This window comes from Miniopterus schreibersii, assembly GCF_964146895.1.
Source record: "Miniopterus schreibersii genome assembly, chromosome: 2".
Classification (NCBI taxonomy): Eukaryota; Metazoa; Chordata; class Mammalia; order Chiroptera; family Miniopteridae; genus Miniopterus; species Miniopterus schreibersii.
Window position 1 is genome coordinate 106,669,870 of NC_138102.1, and position 21,773 is coordinate 106,691,642.

General features: G+C 44.9%; 2 protein-coding genes across 3 annotated transcripts; one reads left to right on the forward strand and one right to left on the reverse strand.

Annotated features, from left to right (window-relative positions):
* Positions 1–357: 357 nt before the first annotated feature.
* FOXM1 (forkhead box M1) lies at positions 358–13,132 on the reverse strand. The gene is given in 10 exon segments (XM_081125992.1): positions 358–1,339; positions 1,341–2,357; positions 4,628–4,803; positions 4,983–5,052; positions 5,693–5,737; positions 6,400–6,528; positions 7,397–7,588; positions 8,972–9,123; positions 9,968–10,516; positions 12,974–13,132. Coding segments are annotated over 9 exon segments (2,487 nt in total). The 5' UTR covers positions 10,470–10,516; positions 12,974–13,132; the 3' UTR covers positions 358–1,135.
* A 132-nt stretch (positions 13,133–13,264) lies between these two features.
* RHNO1 (RAD9-HUS1-RAD1 interacting nuclear orphan 1) lies at positions 13,265–21,536 on the forward strand. 2 transcript variants are annotated; one of them, XM_081127872.1, is made up of 3 exons: positions 13,265–13,337; positions 18,271–18,480; positions 19,930–21,536. In XM_081127872.1, exons 2-3 carry the CDS (start codon positions 18,355–18,357, stop codon positions 20,485–20,487), a joined length of 684 nt encoding a protein of 227 aa, XP_080983998.1. In that variant the 5' UTR covers positions 13,265–13,337; positions 18,271–18,354; the 3' UTR covers positions 20,488–21,536. The 2 variants fall into 2 exon arrangements, with proteins under 2 accessions (XP_080983998.1, XP_080983997.1); XM_081127871.1 differs by having other exon boundaries at positions 18,271–18,522; positions 19,930–21,528.
* Positions 21,537–21,773: the final 237 nt, after the last annotated feature.

Sequence of the window (21,773 nt, forward strand, 5' to 3'; positions counted from 1 at the left end):
GAGAAAGGCAGGACAAGGCTGGCTTTCAGGCCTTGGGGTGGGGGTAAAGGTGGTCATGAGGTACCTATAACTGGGCTCACCCTTTCCTAATGTTCTGGGAGTTCTGCCATGTACTCCTTCCCCTTAGTAGGGACGGGATGTGCAGGACCAGTATTGGGAAAGCTGTCAAGTTCTGTTAGAAAGGCTGTGTGCCTGTGCAGGGTGTGGGAGGTGGTCCATTCTAAAGCACTTTGCACTCTCAAGTGCTTCATGTTGGCTTCAGACCTTGCTTGCCCCTCTTCATCACCCATTTCCCTTCCCAATCCCTCCTTATGCCTTAGCGACGGGACGCCAACACACCACAGAGACCAACACTTACACCCTGGATTTTATTGAGTAGTTACAGTAGTGTTCTTGAGCTGGCTTACATGCATGTGGCCAGCTGGGGCCTAGGGTGGCTCTTTGCAAAGCTGCAGTGCAAGCTAAGGAAGCCAGGTAGGTCGGGGTCCTCTAGGCTTCTCAAGCCTCAGCCCAAGTTCTCACCAGTGTTAGTCTCTCTGGCATGATTAGGGGCATTATCAGAGAAATATCACATGGGCACATATCTGGGCACCCACACTCTTTGCTTCAGATGCATCCACCCCCCACCCCCAATTCAACTCCTCACACATTATAAGAGATGTTTTTACCAGGATTTCTTCTTGGAAACATGGGGAAGTGGGAGGGAGGTGCAATAAGAAGGGCACTGGCAAGGAGATCTGCTTGTGTGGGTGCCTAGTATAAAGAACCCTTGAGGCAGGCACCTTGGGCATGGGGGAAACCATGCATTACAGGTGCCCACTTCTGTAGGAAAAGCAAGGAACAGAAGCATCTGAAACCCCTGTCATCCTACCCACCTTCTGATAGTCTGTAGAAAAATGATCTAAGGAAATAAACTTACATTTAAAATTAGAAGATAATTTGGAGCATGTACACTATTTACAAGGATACCCTGCAAAGAACAGGGAAGGTGAAACTGCTGGGCACAGAAAGCCAACAGTTTTAGGAGTTCCTAATCTCTTTTCATCCTTGTTTCTGCTATGCCCACCCTTCAGCTCTGGCAGGGAGAGTGAGGCATCAGATTCTTTAGGGGAGCAAAGGGTGGCACAGAGTCCAGTCACCAGAGCCTCGATGCTTGCAGAGGGTCCAGTGGTGGCTGTAGCCTGATGTCTGCCCTGGCATAACCAGGCAAGGTGGAGCTAGAAGGGTGGACAGTCACTGCTTGCTGTCTGTACTCAGGTGCCTTGGATGGCCCAGCCACATGACTGCAAAGAAGAGTGAACAGCTTGAGCAGCAAGGGCAAGTTCAGGTCTCTACCGCAGCTCAGGAATGAACTGAGCCCAGTTGATGTTGTCAGGGCCCAGCAGGTCCTCTTCCAAGCCTGGGAAGCTGATGTCCAGCAGAATCTTGCTCAGGCTGTCATTCATCGTGTCCAGAACCAGGCCTTCTGTCAGGGAACGGTTGGCTGAAAGGCTGGCAACCTGTGGCTCTTGGTAGTCTGGTTTGGGGACTTCCATATCTGAGGGGTAACAGCCACTGAAGGGGTCAGAGCTGAGGTCATAGGGCTCAGAATTGAGGAGTTCTTGGGGTGAGTCAAAGAGGGGGATACTTTTCAGTGGGGTGGTACTAAGACCTGTCAGTCCCAGGGAGTCAGGTAGGGGGCCAAAAGTACCCTGTGGGGTTCGTACTGGGCTGAAATCTAGCCCCCCAACTTTGGCTGGGGGTGTAAGCCTCCAGGATTCAGGGCTCAAGGGAAGGACAGATTTGCTCGGGGTGGAGGAGATGGGCAGCGTCTCCTTAATAGGTGTCTTAAAAGGTCCTCCCTCCTCCTGGGAGTACTCAAACTGGGAGGCAGGCACAGAGGGCTCCAAAGGGAGAGCGAGCTCTGTGGCTCGCCTTGAAGTCCCGGGGGTCTCTGAGAAGAGCAGCTCGGGCTCATCCACACAGGGAGGCAATAGGTGCTGTTTCCTTCGAGACCGGCTCATCTCCCTCCTCTCCCTTCGTTTAATCACGAGCATTTCAGAGACACACCGGGCTGGGGACCTGAGCGCACTGTAGGACTTCTTGGGCCTTGGAGTGGGAGAGTGGGAGGAGTCCTCCCAGGACTGAGACAGCTCCTCTTTGACAGATGGGCACGGTGAGGACCACTCTATCAGGGGTGGGCTCTCCACCTTGACAGGCCTCCCTAAGTGTGGCATTTCCTCCCCGGGCTGTATTTCTTCCTCCTTGATTGACTGAACTGGAAGCAGAGGAGACAGCCCTTCTCCAAGCAGGAATTTCTCCTCTTTCACTGGCCCTACAGTGGGCAGGGCGGCTACCCCCTCATCAGCTAGCGGCACCTGAAAGGGAAGCAGGCACAAGGTGAAAGGGAGCTCTTGAAGCTTGAGAGTCAACCCAGTCACCAGGCAGGACACAAGATGATGACTAAAATAAGTGACGTGCTGCTACCAATCCTCTCTTTGCCTTTTTAAAGTCTTAAAAACTATTAAATATGAGAATATATGATGAAGGTGACAGTTCAATTTAATATGGTGCTGGCATAATTAGTAGCCAGCTGAGAAAAAATAAAATTGAATGCCTATTTTATATCATATAAAAGACAAAAGAAAAATTAAACCATACAAATCCTGAAAGAGAATCTAGGAGACTATATGTACAATCTGAGGGTGGGGGTGACCTTCTTAATCAAGACTGGAAACCCAGAAGCTGTAAGAGAGAAGAGAGACATATTTGACTATATAAAAATTTAAAATCTTACTGTGGCAAGAGAAACCATAAACCAAGTTAAGAAACAAATAACTGAAATTAAAAAAAAAAAATCTGCCTAAAAGACAGAAGGTTAACATTTCAATAAAATGAATTGGCACAATTAACAAAACCCTATAAAAAATAGGCAACATCCATAAATAAGCATCTCACAGTGAACAATCTCATGGGAACAAACATAACAAGAAGGTGCTCACACTTACTGATAAGCAAAGGAAGATGAAATAATGCACATTATATGCACATTAGATGGGCAAACATTAAAAAGGTTAATACCAATTGCTAGCAAGACACAGGTCTTATCATATATTGCTGGTGGAAATGTGAATTATCACAGATATTTTGGAAAGCAATCTAGCAATATTTAGTAAAATTTAAAATACCTCTTTTCTCAGTAATCTCATGTCTGGGACTCTATCCCGTAGAAATAAAAGCACTAGTAAGAAAATACTTGCAAAGATATTTATTGCAATGTTGTTCATAGGGAAAAAATACTAGAAACAAAATGTGCCCATAAAAGTGGGATGGTTGGAAAAATTATGGCACAACCACATCATGGAATATTATGTGACCATTAAAAGACAATGAATTAGAGCTATGCCAAGTGACTTAGAATTTCCTTGAGGCGGAAAAGTATTTGTAATATAATCCCATTTTCAATGTTCTGTGTGTTGTGTGTGTATATATAAAATGGATATGGGGGCTGGTTGGAGGGGGGCAAAGGAGGGGAAAATGGGGGACATCTGTAATACTGTCAACAATAAAAAAATGGCTATGGCTGTATGTGTATGTCTATTATACTAAGCATGGATAAAACATGAAAGAAAACATAGTAAATTGTTAACATGGGTTATTTGAGGAGCAGGGGTGATGTGGGTAAAGGTGGGGGAGGGGAAACAAAAAGAAAAAGGAGGAAAAGACTTCATTAAAACAAAAACAATATACATGCTACAATCATATTAATGCATATATGTAAAATTATATATGGTGGTATGTATAATTTTATGTATATTTAAAAAATAATTAAAAAAAAAAGGCAAAGCCAAGTCTCTAAACTCCAGAGCCCATTCTGTTTCCATCTCAGTGAAGGGGGTGGAGCCTTTTCCCTACTTTGTTACAGATCAGCTCCTGCTCACAAAAACTTCTCTAGAGGGTTAGGTCCAGACTTGGTTGCCCATCAAAATATAGTCTTAACTTATCCTCCTCTCAAACTAGACCAATGATGCTTATCAACTAGGGGCGACCTCCCTGCCCCCATAGGGGGCATTTGGCAACATCTGGGGACATTTTAATTTTCACCCAGGTTGGGAGGGGGCAATGCTCCTGGCATCTAGCGGGAAGAGACAAGAGATGCTGCTAAACATCCTTCAGTGCAGAGGACAGCACCCCTTCATCCCCCAGCAAAGAATTATCCAGCCCTAAATGTTAATATTATGGAGGCTGAGAAACCCTGAGCTAGACTGACCAGTTCATTCCACTATTACTAGGTACAAACTGGCATTTCCTGCCTCCATACTCTCTCTGCTCACATGTTTACCCAAATTCACTTCTTTCTAAGACCTACTGCTTTTGAAAACTCTTCCTTAACCATCCCAGCCCATCTATCATAATGGCCTTGTCTGAATTCTTATACACTCATCTGGTATTTATGGGCCTTCTGAAAACACTTACATTGTAATCCAAATTCCTTTTTAACTTTTATAATGTTATTAAATTTTCCTTTGTTTTTATGCCTGTCTACCCAACTCTATTTATAAGCTATTCAAGGAACACTTAGTAGAGTGCAATGGCAAGATGTAAGTCCAATGCACTTAATCCTTAGAGGAAAACAGAAGCCACTCACCTTGGGGGCAATACGGACTCGCTTGCTGTGGCGGGCAAGCTCTGAGCTCATGAGTGAAGCTGCCAGGGGCAATGGCACCTTTACCGAGGGCTGTAACACCAGTGGCTGGTTCACTGGGAACTGAATGGGTACCAGGTATGAGCTCACCCGAGGTAGCAATGGCTTCATCTTCCGCCCTAGGAGGAAATAGGAGAGATGAGGGGTACGGGTCCAGGGACATACCCCTTCTCAATCCCAGAAGCTGTGCTCTCCTCTGGGCTCAAATCTGAGCTAGGCACAGAATCCAAGAGTCTGATCCCCTAAAGATATGCCCCCAGAATAAGAATCAGGTCTGAGGCCCCACTCCCATACTAACGTGCGCCCAGTGGGAGTTGAGTTTTGATGGTCACATTTCGGCGGAGCTCAGGATTGGGTCGTTTCTGCTGCTGTGTGTGGCAGATAGGAAGAGAGAAAGAAACCTGGGTTAATAAGGCTGGGGGAGAAGGCGGGAGAACCCACCAGCTGTTCTGGTTCCATGCACTGAGCTAACCAACAGCCCAGAAACCAAAGCTGCTCTGGGAGGATGCAGGTGAGCACTGCCACCAATTCTGGTTAGTGGGGAAGGTGGACAGCACACAGATGTACGGTGACAGGTCCCAGCACCGCATCAATGTGTCCTCACCACCCCCACATGCTAAGACATGTAGTTCTATGAGTGGCAAAGAAAAGCCGGGACGAAAGTGAGAGAAAACACTGCTGCCTGACAGATCTATGCCATGCACCGTGGTTGCTGTCTCGCACCAAGCCCGTGGCATGTCCTCCTGCCACATCCCCTCTGCTCAGTGCACCTTCATGATGCCCATGTGAGGGGAAGGAGAAGTGGGCATGAGCCCTCTTCTGGGGAGATGAGGTGGCAGTCACAACTTTCCTCACTCCAGAAGCTCGGGGTACTCTGCATTTAGGGCTAGCAGTCATACAACCACAGGCTTCCTTCCCCTGATAAGTCTTGTCCCTGTCCACTAAAGCCATGCTGAGCAGTGAAAGGAAAACAAGGCCAAGCCCCGAGCCAGAGGGAAAGAATCTTACTGATTCCAAGTGCTCGGGCGATTGTGGAGACCCTGGGTCCAGTGGCTGGTGGTGGTCAGGCATTGTGGGAAAGAAATGAGATGAAGTTACCACCAGCATGGTCAATCAACCTGACCTCATGGGAAAAGCACCTATTCCTGCCTAATGCTGAGGGCCACCCTCGACAATTATCCCTCCCAGCAGAATGGTTATGGGTACTCTGAAATCCCAAAACAATCACTTCTGAAGAGTTGTTCTGCTGGCTCAGTTTCTGATCTCTAGCCTAAAGAAGGGCTTTTAAAAAACAAGGTTTCTTAGACTTTCTCTGGAAGAACCACCTGAGATGCTTGTTAAAAGTACATATTTCTGGACCCATCCCAGACCCATTGAATCAGAAGCCCCAAGAAAGGGGCTTGGGAAGCTGTGTTTTAACAAGCATCCCAGGCAGTTCTTATCCACAGGGCAGTTAGGGAAACACTGCCCTGGAAAGTCCTCTTATTTGGATCCAAGCAGTCCTCTCTATGGTGTGGTCTAGTACTAAAGTGTATCATTTGGTATTTGTCAACTGTACTTAATTCAGTGAGTTTTATGCAAATCACCTGTGGGCTGGCTGGCTTCTAACTCTCCCCAGATCAGATAAGATCATCACAAGGACCACTTGTTTCCTTTTGAGATGGATATTACAACCCCCAACTCTGGCCCCATTTAGAAGAAACCAGGACACTCACCTTAAACACCTGGTCCAAGGTCAAGTAGCGATTGGCACTGGGATGAATGGTCCAAAAGGAGACCTTGCCATTGGCACTCGTCTCCCGAACAAACATGTCATGGAGAGAAAGGTTATGGCGAATAGAATTCTGAAAGAGACAACCAGTTATCAGCTACTTTAGCTTCAGAAACATCATCTTCGATGTTTCCTGAGGGGATATCAGCCTCAGGCCTCGCCCACTGTACCCAGCACAGGCTTTGTCGAGTGTCCAACTCCCTGATCTCCACACTGCAGAGCCATCCACCTCAGCCACAAACCCGTCTATCCTATGGGGATAAAGGCCAGTGCCATTTCTTAGGATGGTGTTAAAGAAAAGACCTGGATAGCTGTCAAGGGCTAGAAAAGAGGAGTGAGACTGTGAAGCAACAATCAATAGCAAGATAGGCGAGTAAAGAAATAAGAAACTAGGAAATTTAGTTGAGGTAAGAGTGTGAAGTTAAAAGTTCTACTGTGGGGAGAACAAAACAAAAAGCCTTTGGCTTAGAATTAGTATGTCAAAGGACCTGAGTTGTGGCTCTGACATTGTAGTGTGAGCTAGTGACTCCCAGGCATCTCTGTTCCTGTGAATAAAATGAAGAGAAAATCTCTGCCTTCTAGAAATATTATGTGACATTAGAGGAGGTGAATCATGAGGCTCACAGACACTATTGTTTTTAAAAGATCTTTTCAGAAAACTACTTAGTCACTCCAGCTGCTGTTCGATGTAGCACAAAAGTGGGCTTAGTGCTACATTGAAGAGTCATGATAAACCTTAATTAGTGATAGGTGAAGTGGCTGCAGAGTTCTTATTGATAATTTTGCCTGGATTCAGCAGGATCAATTCATAATCCAAAAGATACAATTGTTTAGAGTTCTAGCATCTTTTGCATTAATACTCCCTCAGAGTGCTGCACATCTGTGTAGACAAATTGTTGGACCAGAGTGACCTCAACTTGGGTTGTTATGGAACACAGTACCTTCCAGCCTGGCTTGGCCATGTGCTTAAAATATGGAAAGTGGTCTTCGATCCACGTGTAGATGTCTTTCAAGGTCATGCGCTTCCTCTCGGTGCTATTGATGGCGAATTGTATCATGGCCATGTAAGAGTACGGGGGCCGCTCAGACACAGAGTCCTGCCAGGACGTTGATGCTCCTGGGGGATCCTCAACCTGAAGGATGTAAGAAACCAGAGGGGGAGAGAGAAGGGAATGACATAGAAGAGTTCACAAGACCGTCTCCAGCCCCCTCTTGAAGAATATTCCCTAGAGAAACCTCTTATTCCACAAAAATCACACTAGAAACAAACTCATCCAAGACCACTATTCCATACAATAAAAATTTAGAAGTAGGAAGGATCTTGAAGATGATCCAGTCCAGTCCAGTCCAACAACATAGAACAACTTCTCTGTCTGTTCATTTTGTTAAAGATATTGCCCAACAATAAGTGTCCAGTTTTTGGTAGTTGAAACTCTACTGGAAAGTTTGGGTATATTATGATTCTTAAAATATTAATTTTACACAAAAACCACACCCATTTTGAGCCCTGGCCTGGCAGCTCAGTTGGTTAGTGTTGTCCAAATACACCAAGGTTATGGGTTCAATCTCCAGTCAGGAGAAGCAATCAATGAATGTACAAATAAGTGGAACAACAAATCGATGTTTCTCTCTCAAAATCAATTAAAATAAACACCCATTTTTCAGACCTGGGGGCCAAGAGACTTATGTATTAGTACAATTCTTTTTCCTGATGTAATGTGAATAAATCCATCTCGTTTCAATGTTTGCGTGAAATATTTCCAAGTACAGGACAGGAAAATGTCTGCAAAGTGATTAAGTCTTAGGCAAAAATCTGATCATTCACATTTCAAAATATTAAACTTAAAAAAAAATAGAACAATGTTTTATTGTATTTGTAAGTTTATACATTTATTTAATATATTTATATAAATAACTTGTACTTAAGTTTTAAGTGAAAGGCTCAATTTTTACTTATGTACACATCCATGTAAATTTGCACTTCTAAAGGTCGTGGAATGAATGATTAAAAGGTATATACAATAGAATCCAGGTGTGCGGCAACTGTGAAAAACAACCCCAGGCCACACAATTGGGTCAAATCAATTTTGATTGCTGGGGAAATATTTAAAATTCACATCAAACTCACTTTATTTTCTATTAATATATCTCCTAAGAAAACTATCTGGTTAAAAATGCTGTATTTCTTTCATACTGTTGGGTTGCTCCTTTAAAGTTTAAGTGGCTTTCCAAACTAAGACTTTTCCATTATTTCCTGAATACTAAACCGAGTACTAAACTGAGTACTAAACTCAGTGCTGATGGAATACAGTAAACCAGAGGAATCTGCCCTCGAGGAAATTTTGCAGACTGGGGGAGAAAGGTCCCAAGCAGAAAGGTAGCTCAAAAGTTAAACAGAATTGCACTAAGTGAGTGCTAATACCAGAACTTGGAAATTCTGCTGCACAGGCCACTTGATCCATTTCCCGTCTTAGAAGTTCCCTGGTTTCTGATTTCCCTAGCAAGTGACAGTTCACCTTAACCTGACTCTGCTCCAGGTGCTGATTCTCCTTTCCCTCCATCTCTTGCTTGATGCTGCAGGAGCCCAGTCCATCAGAACTCATCTTTCCAAGCCACTGGATATTGGTCAAGCTGTTGTTAAGAGCGCAGCCTGCTGCCTCACCGCCAGCTAGAGGGGAAATAATATAACATATCACTTAGCTGCCTGATCTGATGCCCGGCAGGCCCATCAAAATTGGTGGTTAAGGATCATCTCTTCAAGAGCTCTATCTACCCTTAGGGACAAGGGAATACATGCTGAACCTATTGTGGCCCTCAGGTACTCCGCCCCATTATGGATTTCAGGAGAAATTCAGGAGCACAGTTCATTTCAATCTGGGTGACACTGAGTCTTAGAGATCAGTCAAGGCAACCTTATAAAAGTTATTGAGTATCTGCACAGAGAGAACCATGTTTCCTCCTCATGCTTTAGTTTTCTCCTTTATTAAGATGGAGAAAGATTCCTACTTCTTTATATAGTCAATGGGAAGGATAAACAGAAACAATAAAGAAATCATTTTCCAATAAAAAGAAGGCAATTAGAAGTGCTATATGTGCCCGGCCAGGCATGGCTCAGCGGTTGAGCATTGACCTAGGAGCCAGCAGATTGCAGTTCGATTCCTGGTCAGGGCACATGCCCAGGTTGCAGGCTTGTTCCCCAGCAGGAGGTGTGCAGGAGGCAGCCGATCAATAACTCTCTCATCATTGATGTTTCTATCTCTCTCTTCCTCTCCCTTCCTCCCTCTGAAATCAATAAAGATATTAAAAAAATAAAAATAAAAAAAATAAGTGCTAAATGATAATTACAACCCTTTGGACAGTGCCCAAAGGACCCGAGTTAAGATGTCAGAATGACTTTCCCCTGGTTCAGGTTACATGCTGTCTATTGTAGGCATCAACATGACTGACTGCAGTCTTTGCCACCAAAGGGGAAAGGCTGAGCTTCTCACCCCTTTGCCTTGCAGACCACATACCACAGTTCTCCCATCTCTGCCCAAGAAGAGCTCCAGGTGGTCTAAGAAGATTCACATCGGTAGCTGTAGATTTTGGTTCCAGGGTCTCAGTGATCCCTTCTGTCATCTTGGAATCACTGCTGGTTTGGGCTTGAGGTTGAGGTTCTGGAGGGTGAGTGGGGGCTCCCCCACAGCTAATGAGGATAAATTTGTTGGGCCCATTGCTGCCACTCTCTTTTCCTTTGGCGGTCAATGCTGTGATGATGCTCTGGATATTGGCATTGTTGGGGATGGCCACCACTTGGGTGTTGGGCATGGTGGGGTGGTTAATAATCTTGATCCCAGCTGGAAACTTGCAAGAGGTGGACTCTGCCACCTCCTTGGAGGCCTGTGCTTGACCAGGCTCTTGCTGGACAGGGGGCCTCTTAGGCTCCTCCTCTGATGCTTCACCTGGGGCATTTTGAATAGGAAGAGGCAACCTCCGTCTTTTGAGAATCAGTGGCCGATGGGGGCTGGTTTTCATTATGAATCTGTGTTTTCACTCTCCATTGAGAATCACAAGCATGGACCCTGGAAAATGCAAGGAGAAGCAGAATGTCAAAGATCTGTGAGGAGGAGGTGGAGGTTTTGTTAGAGGTGTTCCTCCTCCTATGACCAGGAGCGTGAGCCCACAGGCCCAAGTGAATGCTCCCTGGGCCTTTGTAAAGACCTCAGAAAATAAGGAGATGAGTTCCACTGACGAAAGAAAGCTAAAACTGAAGCAAATAGAAGCAATTCAAATGGGAAAAGTTGGATTGGGTTGAACATAGGTCAACACAGCCAAAGGTTTTCTGGAAGCTTGAGAATGTTTGGCTATAGAAACAAGCGAGGAACTTACAAAAATGTAGATGTGTCTATTATTATCTACTAGAATTCAGATCCCCTGCAATGACGGTAGGGACAGGAATACTGGGATAGGAGGACATTTGGTAACTCTGATCTATAATCCATTCTAGGATAGAGCCTTTAAATTTTTATATTAAAAAATAAATAAATAATAAATTTTTATATTATCTTAGTTTATAAATAAAAGGATCAGTGCCAGTAGACTCAAGGGAGGAAAGCAACTGTACCATTGCACTATTTCCACACCATTGAAGAAACCATCCCCAGTTCACTAGACCACAGATAATAGGGAAGCTGCTCACTTCAAGGCCCAGGGTAAAGTTGAGCAGATTATGCACTGCATAACAGGAAGGGGTGCCATTCATTTCACACACTAGTATACTTGCACTGATTTTTTTAAAAAAAGTACATTTTGTCCTGGCCAATGTGGCTCAGTTGGTTGGAATGTTGTCCTGTGCACAGGAAGGGTCATAGGCTTGATTCCCCATTAGGGCACATACCCAGGTTTTGCGTTTGATTCCCGGTTGGGGTCTGTACAGGAAAGCAACCAATCGATATTTCTCCCTCCCCCATCCTCTCTCTAAAAATCAATAGAAACATATCCTTGGGTGAGGATTTAAAAAAAATTAATGCTTTTTTTAAAAATGTACATTTTTCTTTCACAATTTGCAAAATATTTATCTGGTGACGTTCTAGTACTTGCAGGTGCTTATCCACATTTTAATTTTCTAAGCATGTTACTGTACTTTTTTATCCTCACCTCAGGACATTTTTTCCATTGCTTTTCAGAGAGAGTGGAGAGAGAGGGAGAAACATCAATGTGAGGGAGACACATCAATTGGTTGCCTTCCACAGGCGCCCCGACCCTGACAGGGGCCGGGGATCGAGCCTGCAACCCAGGTACGTGCCCATGGCCAGAACTGAAGCCGGTACCCTTCAGTCCTCGGGCCAACGCTCTAACCACTGAGCAAAACTGGCTAGGGCAAAGCATGTTACTGTATTAATTTCTTTCCCAGAACTATTAAAATGGGCTGTCATGCCCTGGCCAGTATGGCTCTGTTGGTTGGGCACTGTCCCGTGCATGGAAAGGTTGCTGGTTTGATTCTGGTCAGGGCAATTTTGCTCTCTCTGTCCCTCTCCCTTCCTCTAAAAAAAAAAAGAAAATTCAATAAAAATATTTATAAATAAGTAAATAAAATGTGCTGTCATCAATATGCTAAGGTAGTTTTGTAATGTTAAAAATATAATTTATCTTTTTAAAAATTTGTGTTTTGTTGATTTTAATAGATATATAGAACACTCTACCATTATGCAAAATTATGTAATCTTATTTTGAGGCACTTTGACAAAAGAATGGGCTACCTCTTTTTTAGGACATCTGATATTGCCCAAAAAATGATTGTCACACCCCTGACATTTGTCATCTGCCCTCTCCACTCTGCCTCCTCTCTTTCCTTTATATCTAGGTTTCCTCTACCTTCAAATCTCAGTTTACTTCTACCTCCTATCTCATCAAACCTCCCTCCCTCCCTCCCCCATCAATCAGTAGATACTATTATCACCCCCCACTCCTCAAAGATACCTTCTAAGGCTTAATTTTCCCTTCTGCTCTCTGACCAGCCTCTTCTTATCATTGCCAATACTTTATTTAGCCCAGGAGCCTTCCAGAGTGGCTCTTCTGACCCACCCCCATCCTGACCAGGAGAAATCTTGCAGGGTTCTCAAGAACCAGGAGAAGGGTCCCTTAAGAGGCTAGAGCGGAGGGAGTGTGGTGTAATGGTGAGAGCACCTGGGCACAGGAGTGTGTGGGTAGGTTTATCTTTGACTTAATGCAAAGTCGGCTCAATCTTCATCCCAGCCACACTCTGCCTAGGAAAGTAGGCCCTCCCAGCCCTCCCAAGGCTGCGGGCAGGGTGCAGAGGTCAAACTTCCAGGGAAGGCCGAGGGGTGCTTTGAGAAAGAAATGAGGTCAGGCCAGGGGGTTGGATGCAGAAAAAAATTTGCACCCTCGCTCAGACCTCCTTCCTGAGTGGCCCCAAACCTCCACGCTTGTCCCGCGCCCCCTGACCGCGGCACCCGAAACCTTGCTCCCTGCCGGCGCCAAGACCGGGCCTCGGCCTCCATTCCTCGGCTTCCGCTCACCTCCCTGCAGTCGCCGTCGCTGCCGGGCGGTGGCTCCTCGGGCGGGCTCCGGACTCCTCCAACCTGACGCCGAGCCAGGGTGCTGGCCGGGGACTCGCGCCAGGCCTGCCGGATCCCCGGCGCTGCGAGAGGGGTGGGGAATCCCGGGGGATCCCGGGAGGGGAGGGGGTCCCGGGCCGGGGGCCGGGGGTGGGGTCGGGCACCGGAGCTTTCAGTTTGTTCCGCTGTTTAAAATTGGCGCCGGCGGAGCGTTGCGGTCACGTGACGGAGCGTCGCCAATCGGCGCCGGCCCTTGTCTCCGCGTTCGGGGCTGGAACGCGGCGGCGGCGGCTGGGACGGCAGCGGCTCGGACGCCTCCCGGCGGGTAAGGCGGCTGGGCCGGCTCGTGGGAGGGAGCGGCCGTGGTCGGCCGGGGGGCGCCGGCGGGCTCCGGCGGTGCCTGGCCGGCGGGGACCCGGGGCGGGGGCGGCGCCCGGGGCGGCTGCCTAGGCCCGCTCTCCCCGGCTCAGCCCCTCGCTTCCCTAATCGCCCCAGGGGCCCTCCTCCCCGCCTCCCTGGGGCTCTTCCTATCTTTAAGAAGTCTACCCTGGTTGATTTCCTTACTGGGGAAGCGTGTAAACCAGGTACCAGCAACCAACGATCGACTGGTTCCCCCGACCGTATTGAGAGTCTCGGAGGGCAGCATATAATCTTATTGGTTTTCAACGTCTTTAAAAAAAATTACACACCATAGGTCCTACCTCAGCGCCAGATCTTCAAATACTGATCTGTCTCGTCCACCACGACCCCTCAAAGCCAATCTTTTATATATAATAAAGTACTGTTAACTTATCCAACAAATTTTCTTGAGCACCTACTATGTGCCAGGCCCTGCTAGGTTACAGTGGCGGAGGAGGTGTGAGTTCAGGGTCTAGTGGGAGGAAAGGGAGCACAGATGTTTTTGAAGAATCAGATAAGTTCATGGGAAGTTACAGCTGTGAAGTGATAAAGTAGAGGTCAGTGATAACTTTGAGTATCTATAATAAGGAGATCTTGCCTTTGGTAGGTCAGGAAAGGCTTTTCTGGTGAACTGAAGCTTGGTGAGATCTGATGTCTTTATGCAAAGAAGGGAGGGAAACCCTCAGTCAAAGCAAAGGGAGTAAGGTGTGAAAGGCTGAATAGCGTGGTGTGAGCTGAAGCTAGAACCAGAGGAAGTGGGACCATAGTCCTAACTGAGGAGTTGGTCCTTATCCAAAACTCAAAAATTTTAGGCAGAAGTGAGTCAAAATCAGATGTGCATTTAAAATATATATATCTTTATTGATTTCTGAGAGAGGGAGAGAGAGTTAGAAACATCAGTGATAAGAGAGAGTCATTGATGGGCTGCCTCCTGCATTCCCCTTACTGGGGATCCAGCCGGAAACCTGGGCATGTGCCCTGACAGGGAATTGAACCCTAGATGTCCTGGATCACAGGTCATGCTCAACCGCTGGGCTATGCTGGCCGGGCCAGATGTGCATTTTTGAAAGGTCTCTGCAGGGAGTGCCAGAGTGGATTAGGGTAGACCAGTTAGGCTATTGCAATGATCCGTGCCATGATTGTTGGAACTTGAAAGATGGTGGGGAGAGAGGGGGAGAGACACACAGAGGGGAGAAAGGGATATATTTAAAAGGTATTGCGTCAGAGGAGAAGAGGAAATACCAAGGTTTCTGGCTGCGTAATTGGATTAATGATGATACCATTCCCTGAGCAAGATAATCACTTTTGTGGCGGGGGGGGGGGGGGGGGGGGGGGGGGGAATGATCATGAATTCGGTTTCAAACATGTTAAGTTTGAAATGCATTAGAGACATGTAGTTGCTCTTAAATAGGCAGCAGGATATATGGGTCCTGATGGTGGAGAATTCTAAGCTGAATATATAAATACTTAAGTCTTTATAACCACATTTAGGTGGTTATTGAAATGAGCAGATGATTGCCTAAAAAAGGTGTAGAGAGTGAGGAAGGCTCCAAAGCACAACCAAAGGGAAAGACCTTAGAAAGCAAAAGGGACTTGACCTCTATTTACAGAAGAAAGAAGGAGGATGGATGCAGATATATGTAGGTTTGCATGATTTCTGGAAAATGTATTTCCTTTGATGTCTCCTGTATTCTTTATCAAGTAGGAAATAGGTCACTTTTTGAGAGAGGAGAGTTCTAAAGTTTTAAGGAAGTGGAAAAATTTTAATTTTTGCGGAAAATGAGTTGATATATAAACATAGTAGGATTGCTGCACAACGGAGTGTCCGTTTGAGGCTGGTTAATTTCAACACTTCTCATTGTAACCATTGCTACCAGTGTCATCTCTCCACTGGACTCCTGCAGTATAGCCTTCTAACTGGGTTCCTGCTTCCTTCTCACCCTCTCTCCCAACCCACCTTTTCTCACAAAGTGTCTCAAGTTATTTTTTAAAAGTATAAATCAGCCTTGGCGAGGTAGTTCAGTTGGTTAGAGTGTCTTCCCCATATGCCAAGGTTGTGAGTTCAGTCCCCGGTCAGGGAACATAGAAGAATCAACAATGAATGCATAAATAAGTGGAACAACAAGTTGATGTTTCTCCCCCCCACCCCCCCTTTTAAATCAATCAATAAAAAAAAAGTATAAATTAGATTATGTCACTTCCCTGTCCAGAACCTTTCAGTAGCTTCCTATCACATTAGGAATAATTAAGTCCAGAGTCCTTAACCTTGCTTATAAAACCCCCCTTTAAAAAAAAAAAAAATGTTTTTATTGATTTCAGAGAGAGAGGAAGGGAAAGGGAGAGAGACATGGAAACATCAGTGATGAGAGAGTCAGTGATTGGCTGCCTCCTGCATGGCCCCTACTGGGGATCAATCCCACAGCCTGGGCTGGGAATCAAACTGTGACCTCCTGGTTCATAGGTCAATGCTCAACCACTGAGCCACACTGGCCAGGCTGACCTTACTGTTTCTTGAAAGAGTCAGACACTGTCCCACCTTGTGGTCTATGCACTTATTATTCTCGAAGCCTGGACTATTCTTTGTTCACATCTTTTTCTTTTTCTTTTTTTCTTGCAGTAAAGCAAGCAGGAATTTATTAGCCGCAGCAAAAACACATTCAGAGGGGACACTTATTAAAGCTGGGGACAGTTTTAATAAGGAAGGGCTTAGCACAGAAGCAACAGGAGAGCCTAGGCTGGGCTGCTTTGGCTCACTGGGAAGTCAGAGAAAAAGGGGCCTTGGAGACAGGTTCAGGGGATAAGTCCTGGGATGAGCTGCTGCTTCCCATTGCTCCTCTGGTCACAAGTCTCATGGGGTCCCCTAGAGTTTAGGAGATGCGTTCCTGTGGGGAAGAAGGAGGGGGCGTGCTCCCCAGAGAGGGAATGAGCACTGCTCATATCTTTCTGTTGTTTGCTTGTTCTTTCTTCATTCAGGTCTTTGCTCAATTATCACTTTTTCAGATAGGCTTCCCCTGACAGCTCTAAAATAGCACTCAGCGTAATCCCTTATCCTGTTTGAGTTTCTCCTCCCTTCTTTTCACTTCCAACTAGGTTGTAAGTGCCATAGTGCAGGGATTTAATTTTGTTCTCTGGTATGTATTTCCAGCACCTGGAACAGTATTTAGCACACAGTAGGCACTCAGTAAATATCTGTTGAATAAGTGAACAAATAGGTGTATTGATTACCTGTGTTGTCCCTAGAAATGTTAGTTTCTTGAGGGTAGAGACTTGCTCCCTCTCTTTTCTTTACCTGTATCTCCACTGCCTAGTGACGTAAGTCAGAGTATGTTATTTTGTTGTTGACTGAAAGAACGAATCATGAATGTATAGTGGAACAAATCTGCCCTGTTGTGTGATGTTCTAGGTCTAGGATGCTCAGCTGCACCTCCCACTTACCTCTCTACCTATTTCATTTGAGCTTCTGTTCCACTATTACATTGATGAAGCTCGTATTAAAACTGATCTGGTTACCAGATTCAGTGGATACTTTTTCAGACTCTTGATTACTTTCTGGGTCCTGTTGACCCTGCCTCTGTCTCCATATTCCCATCTCCACTGACAACCCAGGTTCAGGCGTCATCATTTTTCATTTATGTAACACAGTACCCTCTTAAAACTGGTCCTCCTACTTTCAGGATACTTGTTTTCTCTTTTTAGATTGTTGCCTGATCTGTCTAAAAGACAAAAAGCAAACAAAAAACAATTATGACATTTATGAGATGATTGAAAATTTGAACATTTCTGAACATTTGATAATATTAATGGAAATGATATAATGACTGGGAATATCATATTCAAATAATACAGGGGCAGGGGATGTGGTTAGGTGTGTGAGGTTCAGGATTGGCCATGGGTTGATGCTTGTTGGAGCTGAGTGATGGTTACATGGGGGCTCATTATATTATTTAGTCTCCTTTTGTGATTGTTCAAAATTATCTGGGGTGAAAAGTTTAAAAAATCCAAGTGTGATAATATCTTCTTGCTTGCAGTGACCACTTAGGCTAAAATCCAAACTCATATGGTACACTTGGTTTTTCTTTCTTTTGCTTTTTCCTTTCATTAATTTTACAGAGAAAGGAAGGGGGAGAAAGAGAGAGAGAGAGAAACATGGATGTCAGAGAGAAACATCGATTGGTTGCCTCTCATACACACCCGCCTGGGGACATGAACCCGCAACCTGGGCACGTGCCTTGACTGGGAACTTAACTGGCGACCTTTCAGTGCATAGGATGATGCGCAGACAACAAGCCACACTGGCCAGGAACACCAGGTTTTTCTTAACCCTCACACCATGTCCAGCCTCAGTTCTTGCCATTCATCTTTTCATACCCAGCGTCCAGCTACATGGGGTCTGTGATTCCCTGAATTTACATGCTCCTTCATGTCTTTGTGCTTTATATGTGCTGCTCCTCAGCCTGGAGTGCCCTCCCTGCTTTTTTGGCTTTTCCTTACCCTTCAGGTGTCACCCTCTCTAGAAAGCCTCCCCTGGCATGAGTGGAAGCATTGTTCCCATTATTGTAATTGTCTCTCCCACTGTTGGACTCTTAGCTCTTTGAAACAGGGACAGTCTGACCTCTGAGTCCCTACAAGTGCTTGGCACTCAATAAATGATTTTGCATTTTTAAATCCCAACACCCAGCATGGCACTTAACCCATGCTCAATAAATGTGCATTAAACAAATGTTGAATGTGAACTACTGTTTTAACTTGATGGTGTAGGTTAGGAAGCAGTACTCCACACAGCTTTTGGTAGGAATGGTAAGTTGATAGTATAACTGGCTGCCAGAGTCTGAGGAAGAGCTTTTGTTTCTTCTCTGCAGGCATGGGTTGGAATTGGAGCCTCTCCCCTTACCTGACTACACCCAGCACCATGTGGTTACTAACTGCTCTTCATTCACCTATTGATGCCTCCCAGAAAAAAACGCGGCCAAACATCCAGGAAAGCCCAGCTGCTATTCCACCATCAACCACTGGAGGGCCCCAAACACCGCTATGGATCACCACAGCTTCCCATCACCCACACTAGACAGGTGCCCAGCAAGCCCATTGACCAGGACACCATCACTTCCTGGGTAGGCCATGGGATTCTTACTTGGACTTCTACTCTGTTAGGCTTCTCAGAATACTGATTCTGTTGTCCCTTAAACCAGGGCCTCCAGAGAATAAGATTCATGGGGGCAAGGACAGGAGGCAATATACTCTTTCTGTCTTTCGTCAGCCATCTCTTCTGGTATATCTTCTTTTCTAATTTCAAACTGAACTTAGAAAAGTTCAACTTGGGGTGGTTAGAATTGGAGTCTTACCCCCACATCCCTCTGAAAGAGTTTAGTATAAAAGTTTCACTACCCAGTAGTTGGGTGAGAAAGCCAGATAAATGGCAGAACTAGTAAAAAGTGAGATTTTTTCCTGAGCTTCATGGAAGAGGTATTTAGCTAAGTAATCTGTTTACTATTTAATAGATTGAACCTCAAAAAACCCCCACAGAAGTGGCCTGTGTCATATTTTGACAGCTTAAAAGCCCTGGGAAGAGAATAAAGTTACTGTATGTCTGGGAAGTAGCATAGTAAAAGGATCAGATAAAAGCATAAAATCTTCTTGGGAGTGCTTAATATATATAAATTGTTCGGGATTGCTTAGAAGGACTGTAATATTTGCTCTATAGTTATAGAAGAAACTGAAATGTTAAAATCCTGTGGATGAGAAGTGGACATTTACTGAGAACTCATTACATGCCAGATCCTGTGCTACTTGTTTCCATCCGAGATCTCACTCCCTATTCAGCCATTCATTCTTTTTTTTTTCTTTTTCTTGGAACACTTCACACATTTGCGTGTCACCCTTGTGCAGGGGCCGTGCTTATCTTCTCTGTATCATTCCAGTTTTAGTATATGTGCTGCCAAAGCAAGCACCAGCCATTCATTCTTTACTGGGGCCTTTGTGCAGGCATTCTGCTAGGTGCTGGGATCAATGGTGAATAAAACTGCTGCTCTCTGCCTTCAAAGTATAAAGATAGTTAAACAAGTTGCAGCTGTATAGTGTGATAAAGAAAAAGAGGCATTGTCCCCTTTCTTACGTGAGGAAACTGAAAGCCAGAGAGATTGAATAGATTGCCCAAAGCTCATATCCCTTTCTGTTAATATCCTATTAGACAGGTATTTTTGTTTTGTGTCCCTTACAATAGTGGGTCCCATTTAGGATTCTAGTCTCTGGTCATTGGATATAGTTTCCTCCCTTTGGTATGTGGCTGTCCTCACCTTTTTTAAAAAAATAATTTTCTAATTTTTAAATATAATTTATTTTTAGAGCAGTTTTAGGTTCACAGCAAAATTGAGTGGAAAGCGCAGATTTCCCATATGCCCCCTGTCCCCACACAAGTGCAGCCTTCCATCCCTCCTTTTTCTTCCATGTCCCACCCCTGTCATATTTCCATCTTGAGTTGTTGGGTGGGGAGCTCACTTTTTTTTTCTTCTCATCTTTAGGTATCACCTCAGTTTGATACAACAGCAGAAAGCTGGTTCCCAGCCAACAGGAAAGGGAAACATCATCACCGAGGCCAGGCAAGACATTCAAGTCGAAAATCTACCACCTCCAAGTTTCCACATCTAACATTTCAGAGTCCACAGTCTTCCAGTTCAGCCACGCTCGGAAGCCCCTTAATCCAAGAGTGCCCCAATCATTCAGAAAAGGACGTTTCCCAAAGAACCTTAGTTCCAATGCTCAGTCCCCCAAGCGGTGGGGAACTGTCAGCATATGTATTTCAGAACTTACCTTATATGTTCATTGCACCTGATATCCAGACCCCAGAGTCATCTGAGAAGCGGGTGCTCGTTCCCCTAGATCAGAGGGCAAACAGCCTGCCAAGCTGCTCCCTTCACACTAGTACTCCTGAGAGCCCAGAGCCTGGGCCTGTTTTGGTTAAAGACACTCCTGAGGAGAAGTACGGCGTAAAGGTCACGTGGAGGAGACGACGGCACCTGTTTACTTACCTCAGGGAGAGAGGGAAGCTGAGCAAAAGCCAGTTCCTTGTGAAAAACTGACTGGATTTCTCAGACATCGGTAATCTCAAGAAATTGATTGCTGGTGTTCATAGAGTTGCTAAAGTTACTTCTCTGGCTCACAGAAGAGTTCATCAATAGAATAAAATGGAAATAAGACCAATAACATCAATAGGAAAAGGTATTTTTACCAGAGCCTGGAGTCATAAGGGAATTTAGTTCCCAGATTTGCTTTTTAAAGTATCATAAACAGTTTTTAGTGTCATAAACAGTTCACTTTATATTTTTCTTGTATTAACTGTTTAAAATTTTAAAATATCTTGTAACTATTTAAAACATATGTAAATAAATGGTTGCAGAAAGTTTTTAGAGAACCCTGCTTCTGACTGCCAATAATGCAGCAACACTGCCTCCTCCACTAAAGGTCTTTCTTAATTGTTTGCTTTAACCACTACTCATTAATCCTTTAATCACCTCATTCAAACTAATTCATTCCACATTTTTGAGTACTAACTCTGTCGGGCTCAGTGGCAGCTTCCTCTATGACCCAATGGATGGGGAAAAAATCAAAGCAAACTCTGTGACTATAGTTGAGCTGCTACTTGTGCAACCTTGGGTATTCTGCTGAAGGGCAAGATGAAGAAAGGGCAGCAAGCTCTGTTTTAGTGGCTACTATAGAATAGGGGAGATAAAGGGGACATGGGTAAGTTACTTAGGTTTGCTGTTTTGATTTTTTTATTTCCAACCAAAGAAACCTGTAAATATTAAAGTGACAAAATGATTTCTTGGAGTAATTGTTTAAAATGTATGTAAATAGCCCTGCTCGGTGTGGCTCAGTTGGTTGGGCGTAGTCCGTGCACTGAAAGGTCACGGGTCCAATTCCCAATCAGGGCACATGCCTGGGTTTTGGGCTCAAACCCTGGTAGGGGGCTTGCAGGAGACAGATAATCAATGTTTCCCTCTCACGTTGATGATTCTCTCTCTCAAAATCAATAAAAAAATATATTTTAAAAAGGAGTAACTTGTTTAAAATGTATGTAAATAGCCCTGGCCAGGTGGCTCAGTTGCTTGGAACATCATCCCATACAGCAAAAGTTTGCGGATTTGATTCCCAGTGAGGGCACAGGTTGTGGGTACCTAGGATTCAGGTTTGAGCCCCAGTTGAGGCAAGTACAGGAGGCAACCAATTGATGTTTCTCTCCCTTTGTCTCTAAAATCAATTTTTAAAAATCCTCAGGTGAGGATTTTAAAAAAAGTATGTAAAATAAATGTGGGAACTTTTCAGAAAATATTACTACTTATTGTAATTAATACAGAAGTGCTCAGTC

Bases quoted from the DNA above. Each gene is read 5' to 3' on its own strand.
- RHNO1 (XM_081127871.1), top strand. From the start codon at position 18,355: ATGCCTCCCAGAAAAAAACGCGGCCAAACATCCAGGAAAGCCCAGCTG. The intron at 18,523-19,929 runs GTAGGCCATGGG...TCTCATCTTTAG, and splicing joins AGGACACCATCACTTCCTGG to GTATCACCTCAGTTTGATAC.